Source organism: Eurosta solidaginis, chromosome 3 (assembly GCF_040869045.1).
Source record: "Eurosta solidaginis isolate ZX-2024a chromosome 3, ASM4086904v1, whole genome shotgun sequence".
NCBI lineage: Eukaryota > Metazoa > Arthropoda > Insecta > Diptera > Tephritidae > Eurosta > Eurosta solidaginis.
In genome coordinates, this window is record NC_090321.1 from 10,710,305 (window position 1) to 10,733,937 (window position 23,633).

Sequence of the window (23,633 nt, forward strand, 5' to 3'; positions counted from 1 at the left end):
GGAATCCTTGATGATGAATATCTATGTATATTCTGGTCCCCAAAACATATTATCAGGTTGATCTCTTAGGACTTGTGAATGACAAACCTGGATTTTATCAGATTAAGATAATTTCTTCCTGCGTAACTCTGTTAAATCCATCACGTATCTTTCAAGAACCGATGTTCCGACTAGACAGGCTCATTTATTTCTAGTGATTTGTAATCTGACATAACAATGTCCAATCGCAATCTATGCGGTCTGGCTTCTGGTTCCTGCGTAACTCTGTTAAATCCATCACGTATCTTTCAAGAACCGATGTTCCGACTAGACAGGCTCATTTATTTCTTGTGATTTGTATTCTGACATAACAATGTCCAATCGCAATCTATGCGGTCTGGCTCAACCTACAGAATATCGTCATTTTCAGCAGCTGTATGGAAATATCAAGAGTTGAAATTATCAAATCACTTCATATTTAGTTATCCAGGCCGAAAGTACTTTGGTCATGGATTTTTTGGAACTGAAGAGGTCGAGATCAGTCATACGGTGAATTAAATCTTTGCAAACGCAGCGACGCGCTCAGTAAAACGATTCGGAGTTACTGTTATTTCATGAGGTATTACGTTGAACCTCTAAGTTATCCAAGAGAGCTGCTGCTATTTTGGGTCAGCTGCTACTCATTCAATCCCATTCTAACCACTGAATGGGATACCTTAAAATCCTGATCAGACTATTTAGTTTACTTCTTACCATAGGAGTTTTCTTTTTTTTAATTTCTTCAAAAAATAAATTACTCATTACAATTCTTAATTAAAAAAACGAACTTAAATCTATAAATTTTTGAAATCTTAAAATCACTCGATTATACGCCCTACCTACCCCGCCCTTAACTTCACGGCTATCTGCATGAAATTCTAATACAAAGAATTCCAAAAATACCAAATGATCGCCACCACTGCGAGCAACAAATCCATTGGCAGCGAAAATTTCCCTCGCATTGCCGACTCCACACGTTCAACTTCGAGAATTTTACGTGCGCAACGTAACCACTGCGTGACCGTGTTCGCTTCCTGCGCTGTGAAATCATATTCCTCTTTTGAAGCTTTTACTGCTTCCTTCGAATCGCTGGGCCGCAGTAAGACTTTTACGCTTTTACTACCATTTAGCTGCAACTCTATCGTTGGCCAATCATAATGATGACGATAGGTCAGCCGCTTTTTGCGCAACTCAGCACAAATAAGACAACGATCGAAGAGAAATACTTTAGCGGTATATCTTTTGCGGGAACGATGATGATAGGCTTCGAAATCGGTGGCACGACGAAAGTAGCCTTGCTCTAGCAGTTTGAGCTGTGTATAATAAAGAGGAAAGTTTTGTTGATAAAAAATTTTTTGTTTTAAATTTTTATACAAAATAAGTACGCACCTCAGCTAAATCCTCAATTGCTGGCACATCTTCGGCCTGATTGACCACTTCGAGTAGGCGACGCATACGCGTTTCCAGCTTGCATACGGACACCAGTACGGGTTTGCAGCTTATGCCACTTTTGTAGAATTCCTGTTTGAGAGTGAAGAGAGTAAATATTAGGTTATGGGATAAATACATCCATTAAGCTCACACTTACAGATATGAATTGCTGCAGCAACAATGGATATCTGGTCAGTCTTTGTATGGGCTGTACGAGGAAGCTGTCGATGCCCAATTTGTCGTTGATTTTATTTTGCCAACTCTGAAAAGTATAAAAAGCGTTACTTATTATTATACAATGAAAAAAATGTGGGTAAGCTTGGTTCTCAATAACACACAAATAAGTTTATTAGCTCAGGCTAGGAAAAAGGCTTACTTTCGGCCCTTCCTGAGGCAGCTTCAGAAGACCGTTTAAACGGTTAAGCGCCAATTAAGTAAGTAAGTCAATATATATATTTATATTCAGGCGGCGATAAGGCAATAATCTCACACAGTACTTCATCAAGAAGTGTCCTGTAATGCAAAGAAGCATTGGAAAAACCTCGCTCATGCCGGAACAAACAGCTGTACTGGGTTCCCGGTCATAAAGTAAACGGTAACGAAAAGGCCGGTGAGTTGGCAAAGTACGATGCAGCACTCGCTGAATCGAAGGTAAGCGTTCCAATTGATTCGAAGGGATCCATTCGTGAGAAGTTCTATAAGATAAGTCTTGACTCCTGATTGGGATTCTTACGTACAGTCTTCAAACGAGTTCTGGTAACCTTTTTGACACATTCAGTCAATGTGAGGTCTTTATTGATCGGCTAGATTAATCTAACCTAAGAGATTTTGAAGGGAGATAAATCTGCGATTCCGATTTTTTCTGATAAGACTGACGAGGTGACAAAGCATTCCCTGATTGTGGCACTAATCCCTATTGCAGATGGCTACTGGAAAGTGGCGATTCGCATAATCGGAATAGTGGTATGGTGTTAAGTTGATAAGGTGGAACAATTACTTCACTCTTGGCATGAAAAGCTTGTAACTGAAAATGTATCTGCCTTGCAGCTGCCGTTCGTAGTCGGCATAAAATATGCAGTTCGCAGCTCGCCAATTCATGAAAAATATTAGTAAAGGAGCGCGACGCCAATTAGAGAGAAGCTCGGCCTAAATATCTTTGGATATAAGTCGCGCCAAGTATTTTTTTATTTATATCAAAACTTACCTGTAGGATGTCGGTGACCAAGAACTGCCAACCCCCTAATCCAGGGTGTTATGCGGACCGTGCCTATTGGACGATTTGCAGCCAGGGGATAAATTCGGCTGTATTCGAACGGAGCCTTCCCGATACCGGGCCATCTCGGGAAGTATTTATGGCCTTACCGCAGTAAGGGGCGCTGCTGTGGCGGACGGTTCTTTCCCCGTATATAATACTGGACTGCTGAGCCCGCCTTGTCGGGCAGGTGGTCGTACGACCAAGATGAACAACTCATTACCTGAATGTAATAAGGAGGATGTAAAGAGGAGGACTGAGTCGCAATCCAAGGACGACAAATACGAATTAAGCGATGCGTCGGACTCGGGGAGCGAGAGTAGTGCTGATTCAATGAACTCCGTGTTGGAGAAGCACACAAATGAAAACGGAGTAGAAGAGTGGAGAAGGGTACGGAGCAGAGGAAGTAAAAGAGCTTTCTCGCAGTACCGTGCAGCACTAAGAATTGTACAACGCTTGGGAGCAGTGGTCGACCCAACAGAAGTGGAGATCGAGCGCTTGGAATGGGCCCATGAAGCGGTAGAAGTAGGTAGAAGGCAGTTCAAAAGGTTTGCTGCGAGAAACCCTCGGTTCTGCAACCGGTACGAGGAGGAAGAAGCGTCGAATGGCAGAATGAAGAGGCAACGTTCGGCAGAAGGCGACAAGCCTGCTTTCAAGAGGCAGAAAGGACCCAGTCCTAGAGCCGCGAGGCAGGGCAGTCGCATAGACAAGACAAGTAGGCCCAAAGCTGTAAGACAGATGGGTTCCAATAGCGAGGTAGCAACTACCTCGAAAGCTGCCAGTCAGAGGGAAGTTCCAACTACGGAAGTAGGAGATAAGCCAAAGGGAGATAACGCTAAGACTCCGGCTTTCTCGGAGGCGCTAAAGGGAGTTAACGCGAAGACTCCGGTGTTCTCGGAGGTTCCAAAGGGAGATAACACTAAGACTCCTGCTTTTCCCGAGAAGATGAGTGATGTGGCAAAGCAGTCACTGACTGTGGCGCTGGTTGATCGTAGCAGTCCGTTCGGACAAATGACTACTGAAAGGTGGAGATCTGTGGAAAGGGAGCTTATTAGCTTAATGCTTAAGATGATGCGGGAACAACCAAGTAAGCCCCTTCCAACCTTTGATTCGGGGGGATGGTATAATGGTGTGAAGATGATAGCGTGCGACAACATCGCGAGCTTGCGGTGGCTGGAGGAAGTCGTTCCAAACCTCCAAAGGCAAGGCACGAACGCGCGGTTTGAGGTGGTGGATAAAGCGCAAATCCCCACGGTACCAAAAGTTAAGGTATGGATACCATGCGTGATGAAGTCGGAGGATACACTGCGACTTCTGCAGAATCAGAATCCGAACATACCGACACAGGATTGGAAGGTACTTACTGTATCTCGGCCTACCGAGGATGGTCAGTTCTACATCTTCCAAATAAACAAGCAGGCGGAGGATATTTTGTACACGCAGCTTGGCAAAATGTCCTTTGGCACTGGCAAAATTTACATGCGACTCAGGAAAAGAAGTCCCGAGGATAAAAATCCTAACACGCTGGAAGTGGGCGAAGTCGAAAAGGACCTCAGAAGCCTAAGGGAAAAAAGACAGGTGGAGGTCCCCGACGTCACCACGAACGTGCTAGAAGAGGACCAACCGCTAAATGGTGCTGTGACTCGCACAGAGGAACACACGGCACAACATTCACGAGGGGCTGAAGGGGGCCTCGAATACTCTAAACCAAAAGGGCAAGAGGAGGACGACGACGTCAAGACGAAGATGCTGGAGGGGGACAAACAGCCCAATGGTGCTGCGAGTCCTACAGATAAACCTCCAACACAGTAAAGTGGCGTCGAGCGAACTCCTCCTAACCCTTGAGGAGGGTTCGTTTGACGTGGCGCTGATCCAGGAGCCGTGGCTCTCATCGGGAGGAAAGGTTTCTGGACTTAGCGCGCGCGGGTTTGGCGTTTACTACGCACAAACGGAAGGACGGGTGCGAGCTGTAGTAATATATGCTGCCTAATTACACCACCGAGGATCTCGTAGCGGTGGCCGTTGAGCAAAATAATAAGCAGGCATTTATCCTGGCGTCCTGCTACATGGCCCATGCTGCGGAGGTTCCACCGATGGAGTGCAAAAGGCTAGTACAGGAGGAAGGGCGCAAAGGGCGGTTGGTCATAGGTGCAGATGCAAATGCGCACCACAATGCGTGGGGAGGAGCAGATACGAACGAGAGAGGCGAATCTCTATTTTGTTACATCCTGCAAACCAATTTGCAGATAGCCAACAGGGGAAATGTTCCTACATACATTGGTCCAACAACCAGCAATGTTCTGGATATTACATTGAGCTCCGAGCGTGATATATCAAGGTATGATTGGATGGTTCTCGATAGACCATCCTTCTCCGACCATGCGTATATAAGCTTCAGCATCCCACTAAAGAGGGTAGAGAAGGGAGGAACCTTTAGAAACCCTAGGGCAACGAATTGGACTAAATTCCAGAAACATGTAGAAACGAAACTGGGACAACTCAAAGAGGTTGCTAATGTAGAGGAACTGGAGGAGTCGAATGAATTCCTAACAAGGACGCTTATGACTGCGTATAACAAAGCTTGCCCTATAAGAAGATTCAGAGGAAAAGCAAAGCCGCCATGGTGGAGCAATGAGCTGAGTCTTCTAAGAAGACAGGTAAAAGAAATGTTTAAACTCGCAAAGACCGCGGAAAGCGAAGCGTGTCGGGACGAGTACAGGGATCTACTGAGGATCTACAAGCGTGAAATTACCAGGGCGAAGAGAAACTCATGGAAAAGTTTCTGTACGGACATAGAGTGCTCCAGTGAAACAGCACGGTTGAAAAAAGTCCTAGCAAAGGGAAACATAGTCCAGGGACTAATAAAGAAAGAGAACGGGGAATGGTCACGTGATAGTGAGGAATCCCTTGAGGTGCTTCTCGATACACATTTCCCATCGGGAGACGGTTTAGAAGAACCAGCAGACATCACTCACACTTCGATCACGGAGCTAGTGGTGCCGGGCTTGGTGACCGATACCAAGATCGAGTGGGCAGTGAAGACGTTTTCTAAGTTTAAATCGCCGGGCCCAGATGGTATATTCCCGGCCATGCTACAAGTCTCAAGTAGGGCGATCGTGGAATGGCTTAAAATAATATTCGATGGGTGCATAAGACTGAATCATGTACCGCACTCTTGGAGAACTGCTCGTGTAGCTTTTCTACCAAAGGCGGGGAAGATCGGTCACGTGTATCCCAAAGACTATAGACCCATTTGCTTAACATCATTTCTGCTCAAAACCTTTGAGAGGCTGATAGATGTGTACATAAAGTCCAACGTGGATGAAAAGCTGCTCTCCACAACACAGCATGCGTACACCAAAGGCAAGTCGGTAGACACCGCATTGCATAGGGTGGTAATAAGCATAGAGAAATTCCTGGAATATAAGGAGTATGCTCTAGGAGTCTTCTTGGACATTGCCGGGGCTTTCAATAATGTTGCAAAATGGGCGATTATGGATGGTCTTAATTACATTAAAGTACATCCTGCCTTAATCAGATGGATCGGCTGCATGCTAAATTGCAGAAAGATTACATCACAATGGGGATTGTACGAGGCCACGAAATCAGTGGACAGGGGCACGCCGCAGGGATGGGTGTTATCACCTCTGCTGTGGACACTGGTCATCAACCAACTGCTCAGGCAATTCGATGAGGGACCCGTAAAACTTACGGCTTACGCAGATGACGTTGCAATTGTCATAAGTGGAAAATGCCTTCCAACGATTAGTTCTTTGATGGATCGGGCGCTTCGGGATATTCATACCTGGGCATCTAATATCGGGCTGAAAGTCAATGCGGAGAAGACGGATATGGTCTTGTTTACAAAGAGGTACAAGGTCCCAAATTGGACCAGGCCTAAGTTAGGAGCGGTGACCTTACAGGAGAAACCTTGCACAAAATATCTAGCAATCATCCTAGACAGTAAGCTGTCTTGGAAGCTCAACTTGGAGGAGAGGGTCAAGAAGGCGTCAACGGCACTCTATGCATGTAAAAGAATGCTGGGGTGTACGTGGGGCCTATCGCCCTCTCTTTCTCATTGGATTTTTACAGCGATTGTAAGCCCTATTATATACTATGGAGTTCTTGTTTGGTGGAAAGCCACACAAAAAACAACATACCTCAAAATATTAGAGGGGGTATGCAGACTATCGATGCTTTGCATTACGGGAGCCCTGAAATAAACCCCGACGGCTGCACTGTATGCCATTCTGCACATTCCACCTGTAGACCTGGTAGCAAAGAACAAAGCGTTAACGACCGCAACCAGGCTCGATGCTTCGGGGCAGCTTGAGCGCCGACCATATGGCCATAATAGTATAGCGTCCTCAGTCACAAGACGAACAGACTACATGATTCCCTACCTGCACTTTGAGGGAGATCTTAAGGCCACAATAGAGGTGGACGGTTGGCGCAAGGGTGTGCAAATGGCGGACGAGGCGATACATGTGTACACCGATGGTTCCAAATTAGTGGAAGGAGTAGGGTCTGCGGTATACTGCGCTGATCCGGAATTAGGCAGATCCTACAGGCTGCCGGATTACTGTAGCGTTTTCCAAGCGGAAATATTAGCCGTAACCAAAGCAGTAGACACCCTGGAAGAGAATAGCTTAAGCTGCAGCCGTGTTAACTTTTATATTGACAGTCAAGCAGCAATTAAGGCAATAATCTCGCATAGCACAGCATCTAAATGCATGTTAGAGTGTAAGCAGTCTCTGGAGAGAATCGGGACAGGGAGAAGCATACATCTATATTGGGTCCCAGGGCATATGGGAATAGATGGGAATGAAAAAGCGGACGAATTAGCTAAAAAGGGCGCATCCCTTGAAGCTTGCTCCGTAGACGTCCCAATTAGATTGGGAGAGATTAAGCGAATGCGAGAGGTGCACATGATCGACCAAGCAGAAAAGGCGTGGGTTCAAGCGCGGGGCTGTAAAGTGTCGAAGATTATGTGTAGGTCTTACAACCTTAGACTAACACAGTTGCTTCTATCATTAAAAAGAGAGGACTGTAGACTCATGACGGGTATTCTGACTGGACACTGCCTTCTGGCGTCACATGCCTTTAAATTAGGCTTGGTCAGTGATAGCAGGTGTAGGAAGTGCGGGTTGGAGGAGGAAACGATCGAGCACGTTCTGTGCTCGTGCCCTGCACTTGCCAGGCTAAGACTCCAGCTATTAGGAGTGATACAGCTGTCAGATCTAGAAGCAGGAAGTGGCTTAAGTCCTAGGAAACTTCTAGTATTTGCCAAGAGGACGGAGTTATTTTATAACATAGGTCCTGGTTTTTGATAGGGTTTTTCAGTTTGGTCGTTAAAACAAACTTCTGGTAACACTACGGACTCAATCAGTCTATGTGAGGTCCTCATGGATCGGCCAGTTCAACCTACCTACCTGTAGCCACTCTCGGTTCTCCTGTCGAAGTTGCATCGATGTCTTTTTATTCATCATAAATATCACATAGCAATAAAATTCGTTTTTCTGGAAAAATAAGAGAAAATAAAGAAAAAATCATTAGAAAATAATTGTATGGCCAAAATGAAAATAATTTGAAAATCTACTATATAAAAATAAAACTAATAAATAAACATTTATATTAAAATATAATTAAATAAATAGGAAATAAAAGCATCGTATATATTACTCATAGCATTTTAAAGTGTTTTCTTGTCAAGTTTAGGTGAAAGAAATTTGTTGGTAAATCGATTTTAGTTTTCAAATAGTTTTTAAGCCGAATAAATGTCTTTATTTATTTGTTCAATTGGCTCCAGTCAACTTTTAACTTGACTAAATGCTGAAATTTGCATATTTGTATGTATGTATGTATGTATGTCTGTAAACAAACAACATGTTAAGTAGCAAAAACAAACAATTTATAAATAATGCTCATGGCGAGGCCAAAACCAACTACGAATACGAAATTTTAAACAAAAAAATAAATTTTTTTTAAAATGCTGAAGCCAAAACTGAACAAAATCTTTGAATAAACGTGACAAATGAACGAATTAAGTGAAATTCAATATGGTTTAAAATAATTTTAAATAAAAATAACGATATATGTAGTATAAATAGTTGTGGTGAATAATTCAAATTAAGCGATTACCTGAAAAATAAAAAAAATTAAAAAATTTTCGCTGTCCAATTCAAATGTATATATGAAGATACTTATGCCCTCAGTTTTCAGAAATTTCATAATTCGCGAGGAATTGATGACTATCTCGGGAACGAATTGATAAGACCACATGAAAGCTTCTAGGCTGATCCTGCCTTCTTACCCCCTACACTAAGAGAAAAACGCCGTTCTAAAATCCAACACCACCGGACTCAATTCAAGCTTTTCATGTTCTTACTTTTTGGTTCTTGAAAAACGAACGACCAGTTCTTAAAACAACAACCTTGTGCTTGAACTGACACCATTTTCTTGAAAAGAGAACGGCTGGTCTTAAAATATGAACAAATGTTCTAATAATGAGAACAATGTTCCTAAATTAAGTTAAAGAAAAAAGAAACGGTACAATTCGTGTGCACGACAATGTTAAATACAACATTTGGCACAAGCTATCAAGCGGTCGTAGTGGCCCAGCAGTTATGATGTTGTGGTTGTGATCGCGTGGCGCGATTTCGATCACCGTCAAACTTGAAGATTTTTCAAAACAATTTTTTTAACTTTTATTTTTCGTTCAATTATTTTTCCATTCACTTATGCACAGATAATTCTCAAACTTGTTATGAAATGTTTTAAGTATATATGCAGATTACATCTACAAATAAGAATAATTTCTCAATAACAGAAACATGAAAAAATGCATCCATTATATTATGCATTTTTTCGTAAAATTTTGGAATTTAATACAAATTTTTTGTTATAAATATTTTTTATTTATGACAAAAAATTATTATTAATAAAAAATAATAATAAAGAAATACTTTCCCCTCCCACCAAAGACCAAATACGAACCGTTCTTGAATTGAGACCGAAAAATGTTAAATCGACCCAAATCGTTCTCGAAGCGTGAGAACGAAAAATCTTAAATCAAGCCCAAGTAGTGCTTGAAATGAGCACAGAAGGTTCACACATCAATACCAAACTGGTCATAAAATACGAACGGTGTGCTTGGAAAAACTTTTCTTAAAACAAGCCCATCGGTCACGAGTTAAGAAAAAACGTACTTTACACACTTTTGTCAACGAATGTTCTTGATTTTGAACTTGTTTCGTTCGTTTTAGCACGATTTTTTTTGTGAGTGTAGATCCATGAGGAACTTTGGGTTTCTAGAGCCCCGGCTATTAAAGAAACAGGATGACAAGTGGGTTGGAGAAGCTATATATTGCGCTAGAAACTCCTTGAAAGGTTGTACTACATAACACCTTGAATCAATTTGGTTTTTAGTCGCCTTTTATGATAGGCATACCTGCCTTGTTTGTAGATCTCAAAGCCTATCGGCATCGTCGCTTTATGAAGGATATGAGTACGATAGGATCACGAGCCGGAGCCGAGTCGTCTGCGGAGGCCTTACCACTGTTATTTTCTGTTGTTAATTTGCACGTGCCGCACCGAAATACTTGGCATGTACAGCATTGTTTAATCAGCATTCAAATCAGATAAACGAATATCATTTTTTACTTTTAAGTTTTTTCGCTCTGCTCTGAGTTGAAAATGTCGCTAAGTACAAACAAAAAACACTGCAATATGTACAATTAAACATAGCACCCCGCCATAACCACGCACATGACTTTGTATCAAAATAAAACAAATAAATGAATATTTAGGAATCGGTAGGAATACCTCCAATAAATCATTGCAGCTTTGTCACCACGAATTGTTTTCTAGCATTCAACAATAAAAAAAATATGCGAGAACAAATAGTTCATTTCAGTTTTATTTCATTTCAATATAAAAGTTTTATTGCTAATTCGATCCCCTGAACATGAGTTCTAAATAATTACTATGCAGATTTGCTTAGGGTGGAACCGTGTGTTGAAGTTCACGAAAGTGGGGAAAGCTTCTGACCGCCAACGGAATGGCTAGAGCGATTCTTTTGCATGCGGTTCAAGCAGCTTACTACTTCCGGTCGCTTGCGGTCAAGTAACCTCTGGGTGAGTTAATGTGAGAAGGCGCAAACCTGGCTAGGCCACTCTGACATAATCGGTTTAAGGACTAGCTGGGGGATCTTTCATCGGCAGCGTCTGTCCACCACGAGGTGCGGCTGCAAGAGGGCTTCTGTCTTGGATCAAGCGGCTCGCTATATAAACGTGCAAATAATAGTTTCATTCCCGCTGAGCGAGTTGTCCGCTGGGCTTGGGACTCGCCACATGAAACCACACTCCAATGAAAAACTCAGTAAAGCCTCGGATAAAAAGGCAATGCGCCAAATAGACATGATTTTAACAGATTTTTGGAATTTAGTTTTTTGGGGACCTTCGGTTAGTTAGGCCAGCATATTTCCTATACATCACGGTGTCTGCTTTGACATATTTGAATATAAACCAGTAATTGCATTTAACGGTTAACCAGCAAAAGGAATTCGGTTTACCACGGATAACAACCGATACACAAGAAAAAATGGCTTTCGCAGTGAGATATGTATAACTATTTTTAAATTTTTTCGGTCTTTCATAGTGATTGATTTATATGTTCACTATCACCGAGAATTATTTAGCATGATTTATTGCGTAAATTTTATTATTAAACGACGCAAATTGAAAGAGAAGCTCGGCCTAAAATATCTTCGGAGGTTATCACGCCTTACATTTATTTATTTTTGGATATTTTTTGGATATTTATTCATATTCATATTCATATTCATATTCATATTCATATTCATATTTATTGAGTCAATGGCAGAAACCTTACTGACTAGATTTACAAGTTTGCAAATTAACTTAAAACTAAGCAACTAAAATTAATTAATTCAAGGATGAGATAAATTTTCTCGATAGTAAGACTCAATCCGTAACTTAAACAAAGGCCTGGGCATTGCAAAGTCAAGATTTAGCATTCTGGAAATTTTATTAAACTCTTCGAGACCTCTTGTGAGAGGGGCAAAGCTAAGGTAATTGGTTCTCAGAACTTCACCGTAGAATATATTATGAGAGCGTAGAGATCTACTAGGAACTAGAAATTTTAACTGCTCCAACAGAGCTGAGCAATCAATAGTACCAGAGATAATATCGTAAATAAACATTAAATGTTGTACTGAGCGTCTGACATGCAGTGGCATAACATTTATAAGCATACACCTGTTTATATAAGGTGGTAGGGGATTAACAAAATGAAGGGGTAGGAGGGCGAATCGAATGAATTTACGTTGAACCCTTTCAATTCTAGCAGAGTATGTGCTGTAAATGGGATTCCATATGATAGAGGCGTACTCTAATTTAGATCGCACTAATGAATTATACAATATACTCCTAGTGTATGGGTCCTTCAAATCCTTCGCATAACGCCGTAAAAAAGCTAAATTAGCATACGCTTTTGGTATAAGATAGTTAACATGGTTAACGAAAGTGAACGAAGAGTCGAAAATGACACCAAGATCACGAAATTCTTTGACCGAGGCAAGATATGTATTAGCGATATAGTATGTTGACGTAAGCGCACTTGTAGATCTAGAAAACGTTATATGCCAACATTTGCTACTGTTAAGTCTCAGATGATTATTAGAAGCCCACACATTAAGAGCATCCAAATCTCTCTGTAGGAGCAATGCATCAGATACAGTGGTGATACGCCTAAACAGTTTTAAATCATCAGCATAAAGTAAATAATTTGAATGCTTTAAATATAAGCCGACGTCATTAATGAAGATAACAAATAAGATTGGACCGAGAATACTACCTTGTGGCACCCCAGAGGTTGCCAAGAACTCATACGACCTCATATTCTCGATTTCAACAAATAAAATTCGGTTTGTCAGGTATGACTTTAACCATGACAGAAAAGCTGAATGGAAACCAATGTACTCAAGTTTCTGAAGAAGTATCTTGTGGGACACTGTATCAAACGCCTTAGAGAAATCTGTATATATAGTATCAACTTGATACCCATCCTTAAAAGCAGAAACACAGTATTGCGAAAAAACAGCTAAGTTTGTCACTGTTGAACGACACGCAACAAACCCATGCTGACATGGATCGATTATTCCTTTAATAGCAAAAGCCAACTTCTCCTTTACTACTTTCTCAAACAGTTTTGAACAGGTTGATAGTTTAGAGATTGGCCTGTAGTTTGCTACCTCGCTCTTATTTCCAGACTTGAAGATTGGAGTAATAGAAGCCAATTTCCATCGATCAAAGAAAACGCCAGTGGACAATGACACATTAAAGATATGGCACAACGGCACGCATAGCGAACTACTACATTTTTTAACCAAAAAAGAAGACAGCCCATCAATATCTTTTTTTAAAGAAGATTGTAGGGACGAGATGCCAATAATAATATCTGATTCCGATACCAATAATGAGCCAAAGTCCAAGGAATTAGCTGTATCAGAACCAACCCTAACATCAGAAATATTAGAGTCAACAACAAAATTAGATTTGAAAAAATCAGCAAAAAGGTTCACTGTTTCCACTAAACTGTTTGAACTAATGCCATTAAAATTGACAGAGGTTGGAATATTGGAGCAACCTTTTTTTGTACGGACAAAGTTCCAAAAGGCCTTGGGATTTTGCTTTAACTCTTCTTCGAAACGGGAGATGTATTTATTATATAAAAACTTATCAAGCACATTGAACTGATTCATGTATAATAAATATCGATCTCTAAATGAAAAGTCGTTGGTTGCTTTGTACAACTTAAAATACTTATTTCTAAGATTTTTAAGCTTTTTTAACCTGGTATTGTACCAGGGTAATTTATGTATTTTGCCTCGAAGAAGGGGGAGATTTCTACTAAATATATCAGATAACTGCAGCAGTAAAATTTCAAAGCATTCAGAGGCATTTTTAGCACAGAAAATAGACTTCCAGTCAATTTCAGCAATACTCGAATTGAGTGCATCAAAATTTGCATCTTTGAAATTGTAGGAGGGAGTATTTTGAGTGGTATTGTTGTTAGGTACAAATTCAATGAAATTTAATAATAAAGATAAGGGTACGTGATGCATGTCCGATTTGCAGATAGGAAATTGACACTCAGATAAGTGAGAAATTAAATTTTCATCGACAAAAATAAGATCCAGTATGTTATTTAGCTGGTTCACAAATGAATTAATCTGAACAAAGTTGGCACTAAAAAGAGTATCTAAAAAATATATTTCATGTTGATGATTGACATTCATAGGTGTTAATAGATTGTCATTTAGCAATTTTGACCAAACAACCCTGTTCATATTAAAATCACCCAAAACGCAAAAATGACTGTTTACATTTTTTTCGTAAACTTCAAAAATATTATTCACATGCGCGCAGTACAGAGACTCATTACTACAAGGCGGAATATACGAAACACAAATAAACAGCTTTCCAAACAGCCCACAAATAGAGACACACAGTTGGTCCAGTAGCGAGTCAGTATTGGGGAGCTGAACGAAAGAAGAGAGGAGGGTACGTCTTACGGCAATTAGTACCCCGCCACCTCTTTGGCATCCCGTTTTGATTGGATCCCTATCCTTACGATAGGTATGAAACAAAGTAGTATCAAAAAATTCTGCGTCAAAGAAATCATTGTTGAGCCAGGTCTCAACTATGACATACACATCATATTCACAGCGCGAAGTGACTAAGAAAATATCCTTAGCTTTAGTTCTCATCCCCGAGATATTTTGGTAGTAAATATTTACATTATTAAAAATTGAATTTTGCGGATTATTTACTAGGGGTTGAGCGTTTGGCCTTTGCCCTTTTGAAAAAAACGAAATGGCTTTACTTTAACATCAGTTGGCCATATAGAAGGGTCTAGTAATTTACTATAGATTGAAGTCGAGACCCCAAGTTTGAAATTGCATCTTACTAACGAGCTAGAATCTGTGTATTTCTTTACTAACTTATAACAATGAATAAGAGATGGCGAAATATTCGCATTTTTTGATACATAACTGATAATATCACTTGCATTAACTGACGGCTTGAATGAGGATAAATGTAACCATTTTAGGCGAACAGCTAGATTAAGATCAGCATTTACATTACTGCCTACAACGATAGTAGCAGCCTTCTTGGATTTATTTGTCTTAATTTCAGAAGTTACGACATCAGATGTAGATTGCTTATTGTTGCCTTTATCCATAATAGTGACGCCAGCACAAGTAGGCACGGTCTCACTGGCAGAAGCAACGTCATCAGATGCAGAATGTTTATTATTACCTTTCACCATAATAGTGACGTCAGCATAAGTAGGGACAGTTTCACTGGCAGACTTCAACGGCATCACATTCTTTGCAGTCATAGTGTTATTGCTTTGCATGGCAACCGATTGAGAGTCACTACTGGTTGTGTTTGTCAAAGACAAATCAATTAGAGGCTGATTTGTTGTTGCAGCCGAATTGGTATTTGCATTTTGTTTAGCTATATTAGCTAATTGTTTAGCTTTAGAGGCCGAGACATTGTTAGTCGCCGATTTATTTACAGGCTGCGTTGTTTTTGCACCCGCGAGCATGTCATTGTCTTTGTTTTTAGTGCTTGGATGCTTTGTTTTTTTAGACAATTCAGCCTGCATTGATTTTGCACTCGCATCAGATTTATTGTCTTTGTTGTTATTGCTTGGCTTCTTTGTTTTTTCAGCCAATTCTTTATTGTCATCTTTTTGTAAAGAACCAGCACGAGTTGATTTTTGCCCATTGGCAAAAGCAGCAACAACACTATGCACATTCTTTAGTTCCAATGATAAAGTAGAGATTTCTGTGATTTTATCAACAATCGAAGATTTTAGAGAGCGAACTTCAGCAAATAGAGCATCTTGCTTTTGCGAAAGTTTAATGTTATCGTCTTTTAACGCATTCATTGTAGTGAGAATGAGAGCATTTTCAGCGCGTAACGCCTCAATATTTTTAGAAAAGTCAAGCAAAAGTAGTTGTTGGTTACTTATATTTTCACTTGCACACATATTGTTACCGATACTGTTTACGGCACTAGAGAGAGAGTTTGGTGGCGGACTACGTATAGAGGCGCGCCGCTCTGCCGTACAAGATTTACAGAAAAAATGTCTGTTTGATGCGAGAAGAAATTCGAGATCAGTCGATGATATGTTCACACACTTTAAGTGGAAGAGGTCATTGCACTTCGCATAACATACTTTCGGCTGACCACGATCAACCTTTTGACCACACACACACGGCATAGTAAAAAATTTAATAATAAGCAAAGATTAGTTATTTTTGCATTTATCATTTGTAGATAAATTATAGAAAGTATATACTTTGGAACAAGATTCCAGTCACTAACTCAAATCAATTATTAATTGAGGATTAAAGACCATTCCCAGATCCACTTTGGAAAAAAAAAACATAAAGATAACCAGGAATACACACAAAAACTGCGGAGCAAAAATAAACACGTCCGCACCGATCGATTGCAATTTATTTTTTATTTTTTGGTAAACTGCTATTTTGCGACCAAAATAAATTTCGGGAACGATTAAATTCTCCTCTGCTCTATTAGGTTTATCATATTAAATAAAAATAAATAAATAAAAAGCGCGATAAGCTTAGAAGAGTTTTTGGGCCGTGCTTCTCTTTCAATTTACCTCATGCACCTTTTAATTTTTTCTATAAATTGGCGGAACGAGACCTACATGTTTTATGCACTCTGAACGGCATCTGTAAGGCAGATGAGTTCTGATGTATGTTGGAACGATTTTCCGTCATCCCTTGTCAAATTTGGTTTTGAGACAAACCGGTTTCGGCGTTGTGACAAGGGATGACGGAAAATCGTTCCAACATACATCATTTATCCACCCTGTCGGAAAATCAACAAAACAAAATAAGTCAGATGAGTTCTCACTGAGAAGCTTTTCATGGCAGAAATACACGCGGAGGGCGACCCCGTTTAGAAAAACTCTCATCTAATTGGAAAAACTTGTTTCTAAAATTTTGATGTTGCTTTGCCTAGGACGTGAGGTCTTATTGACCGGTCAGTTCAACCTAACCAGGACGTGAACCCAGGATCTTCGGTGCGGTAGGCGGAGCACGCTATCACCATAAGTCGGCCATAATATAGATTTAAAATTAGGTTTTTATTAGGGTCTGCAAAGAATTATTATTCATCTGGAAATTTTGATTGTTAAATGTAGGTATTTTTTCGAGATCATATTCAGAAGATAATAGGGCACATTTCTAGACGATTTGCACGACTATTTCGGACCTATTTCGCAATTGTTTAGGAGCTATTTTGAAATCGCTATGGAATCATCTTGGGATTATTTCGGACCACTTCGGACCATTTCAAGATAGTTACGGAACAATGTTTGCGAACATTTCCTTCTAATTTCCTTTCCTTCATCAATACCGACATTTAACTGTTTAACCTTTTATTGAAAATATTGGTTACGAGAACTTTTATTTTCGATATCCGCTGTAAACCCCATAAATCTAGTTAAATGCCTTGCAGTGTATTGCAAAATTATGCACACGTATGTCCTGTGATATTTATTCCATACCCTTAAATATATGCGAATTTAATAAAGTCATTCATTTGCCGACAGACAAGTCGGCATCAAATATTTACTTTTCGATTTAAATGCCTCAACGGACTTTGCCTGCAGATATCTGCAGCATGTTTGCATAAAAATTCTAGGCTCCATTTCTCTTTGTATTCATATCAAAAAATTTATGTATTACCTCTCCTCATCGTTTGCCTTAAGCCTCCAACACCAATCATCATATCTTCTGCTTGCTCTAAATACTAAATTTGCTGGCGTTAGTAGGAGGAACATTTATAAAACCATTATCTCAATTGTCGTTTGTCGTTTTACGACATTTTATCATCATAATTTAAATGAGTTTATAAGTGTGTGTATGAATGTGTGTGTGTGATTTCACATACTCATATATAGCAGGCATTAAATGGCTAGCATAACTGTAATTTGCATACTAGTTATTGCACAATCACTACAACACTCACTCTATTACTTACATAAACTCAACTCATTCATTCATACAATCTCAAATACTCATGCCAGCATTCCCTATTTTTAGTTCAGTGCACTGTATTATGATCTATGACTATTTGCACAACGATTGAGGGAGCAATTATAGAGTGAGAGGCCTAGGATAAGCTACATATGGATCTACATATGTAAATATTATTTTTGCTGTTTTATCGTTGTTCTTTACTTTTATATTTGACGCCTAATACAACACAATGCAAAATTACAATGCAAATATACAATAAAGGGAGTAAATGAATGAGTGCTTTTGTGGTTAGCTAAAACGACTTGCGTACTTTCCTTGTTTGCTTTGAAGTGTATTTATTTTAGTTTGTGTAAAAACATATATTACTATTTGATTAAAAAATTATACGAACTTAAATGGATTCTAATGAAAAGTTAGGATAGTTAAATATTACTATTGTTACGAATATTAGCAACACTAAGGGGTACTGTCATCTCTAAGCCGATCATAAGCAGTGACGTGTATTCACATCACTAATTCAATCATTATGTCTACACATATGCACGTACACGCAGCGGAGAAGCAACGCACAAAGGCACGTGTATGAGCTGTGAGAGAAGCTATAAAAATTGTGCATCTGTAGTTATAGCTGGGAAACTTATAGCAGATAACCAACTAGTAGATTCTAGAACAGGAACCGCAAATAAATGTCAACGAGGAAACCAAACACTATAAAAGGCAGCAACAGTAGAGGCGCGACGATCAGTTTTATTAAGCACGCTATCTGTCGAGCAGTAGCAGTGTTATTTTAATAAAGGCCATTTTGCATTATTGAATAGTGGTGTTAGTTATTTAACAGTTTAGTGATTCGAACCTTAGTAGAAGATTTGAAATAAGCGGAATTCCAGTAAATTCGTTACAATATGTATATAATTAGGCTATCAGATTTGCCACGTCCATTCTTCACCTATTTCTTGCATATTTTTAATTCGAATGAAATAACTTAGGCTAATAGTTTATTTATTAAGATATTAAAGCCACACTTGTCTGATACTCGTTACTGAAATCATTTCCTGTTGTTATAACAAGATACCCAATTCGACAGGCGCTTTCTCAGGGCCTTATTCCCATGCCCATTATCAAGTATCTTCGGTGAATATTTCTCAAGGCATTTATTGTACAATGTGGGTGATGATGAGAAAAAGTATACCCCAAAGTTTGCAGTGTGTGGCAGAGCCTGCTTCCCGTAAGAGCCATGGTGTGATATTTCTCAAGGCATTTAGATTGCTACATGTGACAAGACGTCACCTCCAATGACAAGCTAATGTTAAAAGGGCATTTAAAGTGTATCGACGGCAATTTTCCCTGCTACAAAGGGTATGAAAATTCTCAATCCTAGTGGCAGACTTGCACAACTAAAGGGTTTTTAACGCGATTCGAATTTTATACTCAGCGTGCTTTGCACACAGAGTATATTAACTTTGATTGGATAACGGTTGGTTGTACAGGTATAAAGGAATCGAGATCGAAAAAAAATTTTTTCATTACCAAAGACGGATAAAGCGATGAAACTTGGTAGGTAGGTTTATCTTATGATACAGAACAGAAAATATGTAAAATTTTGGACAATGAGCGTGGCACCGCCCACTTTTAAAAAAAGGTAATTTAAAAGTTTTGCAAGCTGTAATTTGGCAGTCGTTGAAGATATCATGATGAAATTTGGCAGGAACGTTACTCCTATTATTGTATGTGTGCTAAATAAAAATTAGCAAATTGGATGAAGAACAGGCCCACTTTTAAAAAAAAATTTTTATATTCAAATTTTAACAAAAAATTGAATAACTTTACAGTATATAAGTAAATTATGCCAACATTCAACTCCAGTAATGATATGGTGCAACAAAATACAAAAATAAAAGAAAATTTAAAAATGGGCGTGGCTCCGCCCTTTTCATTTAATTTGTCTAGAATACTTTTAATGCCAAAAGTCGAACAAAAATTTACCACTCCTTGTGAAATTTGGTAGGGGCATAGATTTTATGACGATAACTATTTTCTGTGAAAATGGGTGAAATCAGTTGAAGCCACGCCCAGTTTTTATACACAGTCAGCCGTCTGTCCTTCCGCTCGGCCGTTAACACGATAACTTGAGCAAAAATCGGTATATCTTTACTAAACTTAGTTCACGTACTTATCTGAACTTGGTATAAAAAATGGCCGAAATCCGACCATGACCACGCCCACTTTTTCGATATCGAAAATTACGAAAAATTAAAAAAATGCCATAATTCTGTGGTAATGGATTGGTTTATTGACGCAAAATATAACTTTAGAAAAAACTTTGTAAAATGGGACACCTACCATATTAAGTAGAAGGAAATGAAAAAGTTCTGCGGGGCGAAATCAAAAGCCCTTGGAATCTTGGCAGGAATACTGTTCGTGATGTTACATATATAAACAAATTAGCGGTACCCGACAGATGATGTTCTGGGTCACCGTGGTCCACATTTTGGTCGATATCTGGAAAACGCCTTCACATATACAATTAAGGGCCACTCCCTTCTAAACCCTCATTAATACCTTTACTTTGATACCCATATCGTACAAACGCATTCTAGAGTCACCCCTGGTCCACCTTCATGGCGATATCTCGAAAAGGCGTCCACCTGCAGAACTAAGGCCCACTCCCTTTTAAAATACTCACTAACACCTTTAATTCGATTCCCATATCGTACAAACACATTCTAGAGTCACCCCTGGTCCACCTTTATGGCGATATCTCGAAAAGGCGTCCACCTGTAGAACTAAGGCCCACTCCCTTTTAAAATACTCACTAACACCTTTCATTTGATTCCCATATCGTACAAACACATTCTAGAGTCACCCCTGGTCCACCTTTATGGCGATATCCCGAAAAGGCGTCCACCTGTAGAACTAAGGCCCACTCCCTTTCAAAATACTCACTAACACCTTTCATTTGATACCAATATCGAACAAACACATTCTAGAGTAACCCCTGGTCCACCTTTATGGCGATATCTCGAAAAGGCGTCCACCTGTAGAACTAAGGCCCACTCCCTTTCAAAATACTCACTAGCACCTTTCATTTGATACCCATATCGTAAAAACACTTTCTAGAGTCACCCCTGGTCCACCTTTATGGTGATATCTCGAAAAGGCATCCACCTGTAGAACTAAGGCCCACTTCCTTTTAAAATACTCACCAACAGCTTTCATTTGATACAAACACATTCCCCTGGTCCACCTTTATGGCGATATCCCGAAATGGCGTCCACCTATAGAACACTCCCTTTTAAAATACTCTTTAATACCTTCCATTTGATACACATGTCATACAAACACATTCCAGGGTTACCCTAGGTTCATTTTCCTACATGGTGATTTTCCCTTATTTTGTCTCCAAAGCTCTCAACTGAGTATGTTAAGTTCGGTGACGCCCGAAATTAGCCTTCCTTACTTGTTTTAAGTTCAGTTCGAACGTCAAAATATTGGACAGAAAATATACGTTTATAAAAAATGCCTATATCACAAGCAGTGGCATTTAACCGCAATAATACTCGTAGGTTCACAAAAAAGTTCTTCCGAAATTTGTAAGAACATTTGCTGATTCCTTTGTATATAGCTAAATTCCGCGAACGGAGAGGAGAAACATGATTACTTTCAACATTTTACGACATTCAGATAAGGTAAGGACAAGAACGTGGTGGGAATAGACTTTTATCAAAAAAATATGCACAGATACGAAAAGGAAAAACGACAAGACAATTTCAGCCCTTTTCGTTGGGAAAAGGTGATAACACCAATATGTGTTCAAATGTGGCTGGTATACCCAACTGATATCTCTGCAGGTTGACTAGCGTTTAGCCATACCCTACGAGTTCTAGCTCAATACTCTATCAATCTGTTCAGATGTCGTTGTAGCGATAAAGACACTCCTAGGAGTATTGTCGATGTTGATAGTAATTAGTCGGATATAGATCCGGTACGTTCTGGTAACAGGAATCATTAAGGTACAAGCCCAATCATCTTGAGAACTATTTAATATGACCATATTTTACCTTCTAAGCCAACCGGCTCCCCACCACCTGGTTCCACGAGGAACTTGAGGTCGCCAGAGCCTCAGCTACTAAATATTCACAGGATTCACCAAGGGTGGCTGACGTTGAAAATCAGGTTGGAGAAGCTATAAGTTACGCTGGCAACCCCTTTAATCATTTGGGTGTTTTAGTCGCCTCTTACGATAGACATACTTACCGCGGGTATATTCTAAGCTCCCTAACCCGCTAAGGGCTCAACTATCTACATGTTTCATTATTTTATTGAAGAAAATCATACATGCATATATTTTCACTCGCCTCAAATCTGAATTGAAAAATTCTAGCCTCACGATTCATTGTCTACAATTAAAGCATTTCATTTTTCACATATAACTCTTTCTGCAAACAATTTAATTTACTTACACGCAAAAGTTTACACAATACCACCTGTGATATTAAATACAATCACGCAACTGCGCCCATTTTTTCTCGCAAATTCCCATTACCTTTACAATGAGTTCATTAAGGCAATTTAAATGCATTTAAGCGATGCGCTTACGTGACATTGTTTCTTTACAAATGAATAGTGTGGGACTTTTTCGCATCATCTTTCGTTAAAACCTCTATGGAGTTTGGTTTTTTTTGTCATGCATGCGACTACTTTTGCTGTCATATAAAATTCAGACTGTCACGTGATATGATGGTTTGATGTACGAATTTCACTCGACCTATTGATATATACTGTTTTGGTGAAAGTAAGCGCTGGAAGCATTAAATGTCTAAATTATGATGATTTTGTGACATTGAAAACCAAATGTATGCGGTGTTAGGTTGAATGAACGAAGAGAGATATGCAGGAAATATTATTAGCTATCTTGAGAGCTCAATGGCCCAGCCGCAATGTACTTTTTCGATGCAATCGCATGCATGACAGTAGCATCGCAAAATCTCACAAGATGTCGCTTTTGTAAATATAAAGAGTTTCGGATTTAGCATTTTAAACTTATTTCGCCTTGCCCATACACATACAAAACTTCGCGAATCATTGTTATAAACATTCTCACTATAAGATAAAGATACTTCCTAACATATTTTGTCTCTTATTCTCTTGATGAAAAGCAGTTTTTAATTGTGAAAAATGTTAGAAAACTACTAGGTTAGGCTGAACTGGCCGGTCAATAAAGACCTCACATAGACTGCATGTGTCTATAGTGTTACCAGAATTTGTTTGACGACCAAACGGAAGAACCCCAATCAGGTACCAAGATTTATGTTATAGAATAACTGCGTCCTTTTGGCAAATACAAAAAGTTTTCTAGCTCAAATGCTTCCTCGAGATCTGGCAACTCTGCCAACCCTTAATAACTAGAGCCTTGACCTGGCGAGCAGAGGACACGAACACAGAACGTGCTCAACTGTTTCTTACTGCAGCTCGCACATCCTACACCTGCTGTTACTGACGAGACCTAACTTATAAGCAGAAGCAGTGCCCAGTTAGTATGCCCATCGTGACCCTTAAGTCTTCTACCTTCAAAGATATGAGCCACTTTTGGAGTCTAATATCGTAGGCTTTGCAAATGATGTTAGAAATTTTGCATTACCGCGCTTTTGTACACGCCTTTCCTGCTTGATAGATCATATGCAACTACTACCTGTTTCTAATTTCTCCTAAACGGATGGGGACTTCTATCGTCCAGCGAGTGTTGCACCCTCATTTTCCATTTCATCGACCTTTACGTTTCCTTCTATCCTTTTATGACCGGTAACCCAGTATAGATGTTTGGCC

The 23,633-nt window shown here is 39.5% G+C and overlaps 1 protein-coding gene across 2 annotated transcripts in view; it reads right to left on the reverse strand.

The window, feature by feature from the left end:
* Positions 1 to 726: 726 nt before the first annotated feature.
* The window catches only part of LOC137243243 (rho guanine nucleotide exchange factor 25), a 54,866-nt gene continuing 31,959 nt past the window's right edge, over positions 727 to 23,633 (reverse strand). For both annotated transcript variants that reach the window (XM_067770733.1, XM_067770731.1), the window contains 4 exons: positions 8,134 to 8,220; positions 1,607 to 1,711; positions 1,408 to 1,539; positions 727 to 1,331 (listed from right to left, as the gene is read on the reverse strand). In XM_067770733.1, coding sequence (XP_067626834.1) covers positions 897 to 1,331; positions 1,408 to 1,539; positions 1,607 to 1,711; positions 8,134 to 8,220 — 759 coding nt within the window. In that variant the 3' untranslated portion in view covers positions 727 to 896. The remainder of the gene's footprint in view (positions 1,332 to 1,407; positions 1,540 to 1,606; positions 1,712 to 8,133; positions 8,221 to 23,633) is intronic.